The sequence below is a fragment of the Rutidosis leptorrhynchoides genome, chromosome 6, assembly GCF_046630445.1.
Source record: "Rutidosis leptorrhynchoides isolate AG116_Rl617_1_P2 chromosome 6, CSIRO_AGI_Rlap_v1, whole genome shotgun sequence".
NCBI classification, from domain to species: Eukaryota; Viridiplantae; Streptophyta; class Magnoliopsida; order Asterales; family Asteraceae; genus Rutidosis; species Rutidosis leptorrhynchoides.
This window is the reverse complement of record NC_092338.1, coordinates 119404118-119413242: the sequence shown is the minus strand read 5'-3', so window position 1 is coordinate 119413242 and position 9125 is coordinate 119404118. Positions and strand designations below refer to the sequence as shown.

The 9125-nt window shown below is 30.6% G+C and overlaps 1 protein-coding gene across 1 annotated transcript; it reads left to right on the top strand.

The window, feature by feature from the left end:
• Nucleotides 1-4692: 4692 nt before the first annotated feature.
• On the top strand, nt 4693-8513 carry LOC139854020 (L-ascorbate peroxidase, cytosolic-like). Its single transcript, XM_071843350.1, has 5 exons — nt 4693-4711; nt 4861-4945; nt 5190-5274; nt 7644-7721; nt 8229-8513. The coding sequence occupies exons 1-5, from the start codon at nt 4693-4695 to the stop codon at nt 8370-8372; spliced, it is 411 nt and encodes a 136-aa protein (XP_071699451.1). The 3' UTR covers nt 8373-8513.
• Nucleotides 8514-9125: the final 612 nt, after the last annotated feature.

Sequence of the window (9125 nt, the reverse complement as noted above, 5' to 3'; positions counted from 1 at the left end):
CTTTATACAATAAGTATTTACTTAAGTTCGATTGTATTATCGTTATTAAGATTGTTTGGTTTTTAAATCCTAATAATAAGTAGGATATATTTAAGTAGGTAAACAAGTGTTATACATAGAAATTGTGTTTTATGAATGGGTATGTATTAATATCAAGTTAATATGTATATATATATATACATATATATATATATATATATATATATATATATATATATATATATATATATATATATATATATATATATATATTTATCTTATATGTTAAAATATGTATAGTTTAATTTTAAGTTTTATGTCAATATAAGTACCAATAATTATCTAAAAATGCTAACAAGTGTTTTATTGATTTCATAACAGTAAGTGACATGTATAAAACATTATAAAAATTTTCTATACCTAAATATTAAGTTTTATGTATTAAATATTAAATTTTTTTTATAGCTAAAATACAAATAAATAGATAAACAAGTTTAACAACACATTTTATATTTTTATTAGGTTCTACTGACCAAAATAAACTTAGGAAAAATTTATAAATTTTTGTTATGGTGTAAAAGTATTTATTTCTAATTTCTTTTTCGGTTCACGATAAATCAAAGTTTATAAAGTAATAATTATTATATCAACTCAATTAATTCATCTAAAATTTTCGTATGCCTAATATAGTGTATTAAGCTTAGAAAAATTATTTGTACATTTATATTAATAGTTTAACTATTTAATTCAACTTTTGTATTGTTTTTAGTTTAAATTCGGAATTAAATAGAAATATATAATTATTAATTCTAAAAATAATTTTTATAACTTTCTTATTAGTTCCTAAGTAATTTCCATTGATTATTGTAGTCATAAACATGTTATATAATTAAATTCTATTTTTCTTTTTAAAACAGATTTTCCGGTACTGTAGCAAAAGTAGAAGAAAATACAAATTAATTATTTAAAATGACAAATAAATCAAACATAAATTTTTATAATTACTTTTATGACCTAAGGAACAAGCGAAAATTATAAAACATAATATATAAAATTGTTTACTATTTATTTCTTCATTATCTATATATACCGAATATAAAAAAAGTCAGTTTTTGATTTTTAATAAATATAAATTCGAATGTATAATTCATAAAAATAATTTTTATAGTCATTAGAATACTTAATACTAATTATCATGTATTTACATTATTTATTATAATTAATTTCGTATTTATTTGGTATTTAACATAAAACTAGCACAAAAATATGATAAAAACTAAATAAAAACTATAAAAATAATATAGAGAACTTACAAAAATAATTTTTGCAGAGGTTTGAGAGTATGATCTTCAAGTGAGAATAAATTTTTGAGGTGTAAAGGATTTTGAAAGAAATGGCTAGTATTTATAGGTGAAAACTTGGTATAAAAAAATGTATAAAAGAAATAAAAAGAAAAAGAAAAGAAAAATAAAAATATTAATAATTGTATCAGCCCATAATTTGTATTAAATAAAGAAAAGTATTTTTATAAAGCTAGATCTAGATCTAGAATAAAATTAAAAAAATAAAAAGCAAAAAGTATTAAAAAAAATTTTGTTTACTATTTGACGCTACAGTAACTTTATATATATATATATATATATATATATATATATATATATATATATATATATATTAATATATATATATATATATATATATATATATATATATATATATATATATATATATATATATATATATATATATATATATATATATATTTACAATGACTATAACCTTCATTTTTATAAAAGATATCATTGTATAGATTAGTTTTTGTAAGTGGTAACATATTTACATAAACTTTACATCTTATAAATATGTATATACTTTTTAGTTATATATAAATATATATGTATATATAACTTTGTCAAGTATAAAGTTTATAAATTTAACTAATAAACTTATGTTACTTGATATGAATTTATATGTTGTAAACTTATTTATTTTAAGTATACATTATATAAATTACTTGATAAGTTTAGGTTTCGTTATATAATATAAACTTATAGATGTTCTTTGTTGAATAATATTTATCCGTTTAACATTTGTTAGTTTCGTATATATATATAACGACCATTCATTAATACTTAATCTTTTTTTTTTTTTCGGGCATTTTAAATTATACGGAAGAAAATATAGATGAAAAAATGAGGGTCGTTATAATAACTCACCTTCTTACCTTGCCATTCTTCCTCGGGAATTCGGAAACTCAACGGTGTTGAGGGTCCCCTATTTATCAAATAAGCCGCCGTATTAACCGCATCCGCCCAAAACATTTTAGGCAAACCGGCATGTTTTCTCATACTCTTAGCCCTTTCATTTAACGTACGATTCACACGTTCGGCGACCCCATTGTGTTGCGGTGTCTCTGGTACCGTTTTTAACATTCTAATACCGAGCTTTGCACAATAGTCTTTAAACTCAAGACTACCATATTCCCCTCCATTATCCGACTTCAAGCACTTGACTTTCAAATTAGTCTCATTTTCTACCATAGCTTTCCACTTCACAAATGTATTAAATACATCAGATTTAGCTTTAAGAAAATAAACCCATACCTTTCGAGTGGAGTCATCAATGAAGGTGACATAATAGCGAGAACCTCCATGTGATTCTACATTGGTTGGACCAAACACATCCGTATGAACAAGCTCCAATTTCTCCAACTTAGGAGCATTTCCCGATTTCCCAAAAGTTACCTTCTTTTGCTTCCTATATACACATGGTTCGCAAAATCCAAGTTCTACCTTTTTCAAATCTGGAATTCTCCCACTCGAAACAAGCATCTTCATACCCTTCTCACTCATATGCCCGAGTCTTCGGTGCCATAGAGTTGATTCGGACTCAACATTAACCGTAGCAACCACCGTGTCTTCATCAAACACTTCAACCATATAAAGAGTTCCCCTTTTATGTCCACGAGCCACGACACAACTACCCTTAACCACCTTCCATTGGCGGTTTTCAAAAGTAACCGCGTTACCTTCATCATCTAATTGACCAACCGAAATAAGTTTCCTTTTTAATTTAGGAATGTACCTTACGTTTTTCAAGGTCCAATTAGAGCCAAGAGTAGTCTTCAATACAACATCTCCAATGCCCTCTATATTGAGTTGTTTGTCGTCCGCCAATCTCACCTTGCCTTGATATGAACAAAAATTCTTCATCATGCTTTTGACATGAGTAGCACGAAACGAAGCTCCCGAATCCAAAATCCAAGACTCCATAGAATTTTCAACACTACATAAAAGTGCATCATCACTTTCTTCCTCGGTCAAGTTCACACCCTTCGCCGGACCATTTTTACAATTCCTTTGAAAGTGTCCTTTTTGATTGCAACCCCAACAAACCGCTTCACTTCTATCTTTCGATGGATACCTCTTCTTAGAATTCTTTCTACCCTTCTTCTCACCGCGATCAAATTTCCTACCACGGTTGTCGGTACTTAACAAAGAACCGGATGTCGATTCCCCCTAGTTTCTCCTACGAGTATCTTCACCAAGAATCAAATCCCTTATTCCTTCAAACGCTAGCTTAGTAGTTCCCGTAGAGCTACTAACTGCGGTAACCGTACCCGACCAACTTTCCGGTAATGATGAAAGCAAGATTAGTGCCTTTAACTCATCATCAAACACAATATCTACCGATGCTAACCTCGATATGATGTTGTTGAACTCGTTGATATGATCCGTTGCACTCGTACCTTCCTTCATCTTCGTATTGAACAATTGTCGCATGAGAAAAACCTTATTAGAAGCGGTAGGTTTCTCATACATGTTAGAGAGTGCTTTCAAGCAAGCAAATGTCGTCGTCTCATTCACAACGTTGTATGCAACGTTCTTAGCAAGTGAAAGACGAATCACATCCAAAGCTTGACGATCCAAAAGCGTCCAATCGGTATCGCTCATGCTTTCGGGCTTGGTCTCTAACAGAGGTTGATGTAGCTTCTTTTGATACAAGTAATCTTCAATTTGCATCTTCCAAAAGCCAAAGTCTCTCCCATCGAATCGGTCGATTCTAAACTTTCCGTCTTCCGCCATCGTACCCAAAGTCGAAACCTTGAGCTCTGATACCAGTTGTAAGGATATTAGGACCCAAAACAACGCAAGTGATTCAACAAGATCATTCACCGATAGTAATTCTACAAGATTACTAACCCACTTAATGAACGAAAGATTATAAATGCAAGAAATGTAAATCGACACAAGAGATAACATGGTTATATGCAATCGTTGTGATTGCTTTAGTCCACGGACCAACTAGAGAATGCATTTACTGAATATTTGTGGTGTGTTTACAATGAGTTACAAGAGGGTCTATTTATAGAATGGTTTAAGGAGTAAGCTAAAAACAATTCCTTGAAGCTTCATGTGAGTTTTCTGACAGCTTCGTGGAAGCTACATGTGAATTTCCTCACAGTTTCGTGGAAGCTACATGTGAGTTTCCTAACAACTTCGTGGAAGCTACATGTGAGTTTCCTAACAACTTCGTGGAAGCTTCGTGTGAGTTTCCTGAAATCTTCCCTCTAATTATTTAAAGTTCTCCATATCTCCAACATAATCATCATTCGTTGATAAACTCTCGCTAAATGCACTCAAGTCAAATAAGTAATACACCAAGCCAAATTAGGGCCTGAATTTGAACAAAATATATCGAACAGGCCAAATTATGGGGCCTAAATTTGAAGGTTATTTGTTGCCTCAAAACTTTAATGACGCTCCTACCAAACTCCAAATCTAAATCAATCCCGTCCGCTGAACAATCATTGACCTGACACTTGACAAAAATCAACGGCTACTATCAAAAGATACTAGCAGCCCCCTATATAAATAATAGTGCTTGTGGCGACCTCGTGGTCACTCGGATCATCACTCCTAGGGTTTCTCTCCGATATCATTCTTACCTTATCATCTAGTAAAAGGTTAGTTCGTTTAACTTATCATCTAATTCTAAATTGAGTTGACCTTTAAAGTCTACAATAATGCTTTTGGATCTATTAATTGGTAGACCTGATCTTGTGCTTTGAATCATTGTTACGTTTTTAGCTTCTCAAACAAGCTTTGCTTGATTTTGTAGTTTAAACTGCGGTAAATTTAACACTTTTGAAGGTTTTTTTTTTTTTTTCTTTTCTTTTTTATAATTTCCTTTGTTTTGCTGGGATGCAGATGGCACCCTGCTGGTACCTATGATGTGAAAACTAAAACTGGAGGTCCTTTTGGTACCATGATCTTATACGGTGACCTCTATCAGGTAAGTTTTTACATTTAGCATTTTGGTGATTATGGAACTTGTTAATAATAATATTGATTATTGGATGGTGATAGCAGTAGCGAAAATAGGAATCTGTGTAGCAAATTTCAACAAAAGCTACCCCAAAAAAAACTTCACAAAATGTAACCAAAAAATAGTACGAAATGTAACCTACTAAATGTAACAAAAAACAGGGTACCAAGTTATAAATGATGACAAATAACAAATACTACAATACATGCTCGTTAAAGAAAGTGATTTAAAATCAAGAGTTCAAGACATAGACTAAATAAACTCTATAATTTGACATCAGTGATCAGTGATATGAATATCATTGATCTAATATCAAGAATTTTATTATAAATAAAGTAGCTAGCCATTGTAAAGAATGCAATTCAGTGTATCAATTCATTAGCAATTAAGGATCAATACAAGTTATTTACGATTCTGAATTTTCAACATGATAAACATCTTTAGATAATAAACTAAACTTATAAAGTGTTTAAATACTCAAACAAGTTAGCTTGGCTCCAAAATTTTGATTGTATGGGCATATTTTCATATGATGTATGTACATAAAAAACCTTCAACCAACAACAATAAGTTAATAACAACCACAGAATCCTTGTTAGTATCATGGCATCATCAGACATCATCAATTCATGACATCAGTGATTTAATATCATGAATTTTAATATCATGGCATCGGCATCATCAGACATCTGTGATTAGTGACGTCGGTCCATCATAATAATAGAAGTTGCCATTCGCCAAATAGAAGATAAGCAGACAAAATAAACTCTATAATTCGAAGCTATAATTGCAAATAAATACCCTAAACCTTATAAATATAAACAAAATTCGAAGATGAGTAGACATAAACAAAATTTTATGAACCTTAAACCCTAAATTTATTTGTTTAAAGATTATAGACACTAAGACATGAAATTATCGAGAGCAATTGTACGATGACAGAACAGAAGAGGAGACGACTCGAGGAGTACCAAGCAAGATCGAGATATGCTTCTGTTTTGAAATCGTATACATGACACGGATAGTTGGATATGAAGTATTATTTTAATTTATTGGATCATGAGCCCATTCTCATAATTATATTTAGCCCAAATATTTATCTATTGGATCATGAGTTTTGGGCTTGGGACAAAAGCAAAAAATTAAATTTTTTTGGGCTAAATAATTAAAATTCACTGGAGGCAGGTGCCCCCTGCCCCATAGTGTTTCCGCCACTGGGTGATAGGCTTAATCTTTTAATTTAGTTGGCCGGTGTTCAGTGGTGAAAACACTATGGGGGTAGGGGGCACCTATCCCCAGTGAATTTTAATTTTTTGCTTTTTTCCCAAACCCAAAACTCATGATGTAATACATAAAATATTTAGGGTAAATATAAGTATGAGAAATGGGCTCATGATCCAATAAATTAAAATAATACCCCGTATCCAACTCTCCATGTCCTGTATAGGATTGCAAAACAGAAGCAGATTCGATCGTGCTTGGTTCTCCTCAAGTCGTCTCCTCTTCTCTTCTGTCATCGTGCAATTGTTCTCGGTAATTTCATGTTTTAGTGTGTATGATCTTTAAACACAAATAAATTTAAGGTTTAGGGTTTATAGAATTTTGTTTAGGTCAACTCATCTTCGAATTTTGTTTATATTTATAGGGTGTAGGGTATTTATTTGGAATTATATAGTTTATTTTGTCTGCTCATCTTCTGTTTGGCAAATGACAAATTCTATTTTTATGATGGTCTGATGATGCCATGATATTAAATCACTGATGTGATGAACTAATGATGCCATAATACTCACAGGGATAATGTGGTTGTTATTGACTTATTGTTGTTGGGTGAAGATTTTTCATGTACATACATCATATGAAAATATGTCCACACAACCAAAATTTTGGAGCCAAGCTAACTTGTTTGAGTATTTAAACACTTTATAAGTTTAGTTTATTATCTAAAGATGTTTATCATGTTGAAAATTTAGAATTGTAAATAACTTGTATTGATCCTAAATTGCTAATGAATTCCATTTTTTTCAATGGCTAGCTTAGCTAGGCTAGCTACTCTATTTATGATAAAATTCTTGATATTAAATCACTGATATGATATTCATATATCACTGATGTCGAATTATAGAGGTTATTTAGTCTATGTATTGAACTTTTGATATTAAACAACTTTCTTTACAGAGCATGTATTGTAGTATTTGTTATTTGTCATCATTTATAACTTGGTACTGTTTTTTTGTTATATTTAGTTGGTTACATTTCGTACCATTTTTTGGTTACATTTTGTGAAGTTTTTTTTGGGTAGCTTTTGTTCAATTTTTTTGCCCCCAGTGACACAGATTCTTGTTTTCACCACTAACGGTGTTGCTGTTGAAATTACTGGAAGACCTGATGTTCCTTTCCACCTTGAGAGGGAGGTTAGTCTTGTTTTCTGTTGCTTGCGTTTGGCGAACTTGTTTGTTTTATACGCTATTAGTAAAACAAATACTCACACCTATAACGATTTGTTATACGTTCAACAGCTGTTTGGAGCCACTTGAGGTGTCTACCATGCAGATTTTTTTTGTAAAGCTTGTACTATTACAAAAAGCTTTTTGTACGAAGTATTTTTTTATTTTTATTGTTTTTTTTACCGATTGGAGTTGCTTTTGTACTATAGGAGAAGTATCAAGTTGATGGTGTGATGGTTATTAAATTTTCATCTTCTAATACTTGTAAAGATTTGAAAATAGCCGCTGGATTAAAAGACACTTTTTGCATCATCTAGTAATACTAAAGACTTGAAGATGGCTTTTCTTATAGAAGTGGAACCCTTATTTGGAGAACACTTTTGAAGAAAAGCTTTACCATTAGGATTGCATTATTGATTATCTTTCGGTATTCAGTATCTATATGTTTCCCTAATGACCCTGACATGGTCTCAGGACAAGGAAGAACCCGAGTTGAAGGTCGTCTTCCTGATGCAACTCAGGTTTAGTGTGTTCAATTTTTATAAATTTTATATTGATATTGATATAGGAAATGATCATGTTTTTATTGATTTTTCTTTGATATGTGAAATGAAATGATGATGTCATATGATATTTTACTAAAACATATTGTTTGTATTGACTCTAGGAAATGACCATCTAAGGAATGTATTTGTTAAAACCATGGGTCTTGAGGACATTTAAATTGTGACTAAAACATCGTGTTTGTAGGATAACCATGTGATGTTTTTTTAATTAGCTTTTGGTCAAGCTATATACATATGTACGGTAAGAAAAAGAAGAAAGCATTTGGGGTTAAATCCATAAGCAATAATGCACAAACTGATCATCTGTACGAAAAACATCACAGGATGAATAAAAACAATGGAACTGAAAATCAAAGATTTTCGAGAGATTATACTTTTGCATCATTACAATTGCAATGACAATGTTCCAAATGGGGAAGTATAAATTGACATGGATGCTCTTCAACAACATCTTCCTGAAACCAAAGTATCTTTTTAATCCTAAATTATGAATATGATTGATGCACTCGGAAAATTTAAGGATAATAATTTTCTATGGGTTTACATAGATAATTATGAGGGAGTGTGATATAAGGTTTCTGATATTCAAAGGTCAATTCATTTGCGAAAAAACTAAATATTTTTTCGGGAAATGTCATGTTTTACAAACATTCATGTGAAATAATTGTACCAGGTTATGGAATAGTTTAAATGTTGGTGAAAAGTTGATTAACAACTTCAACAACTTTCCATTCCTATAAACTGGTAAAAGCATTCAATATATTCGTAAAATACGACAATCCCTGATAAAATTTCTATTTTTTCA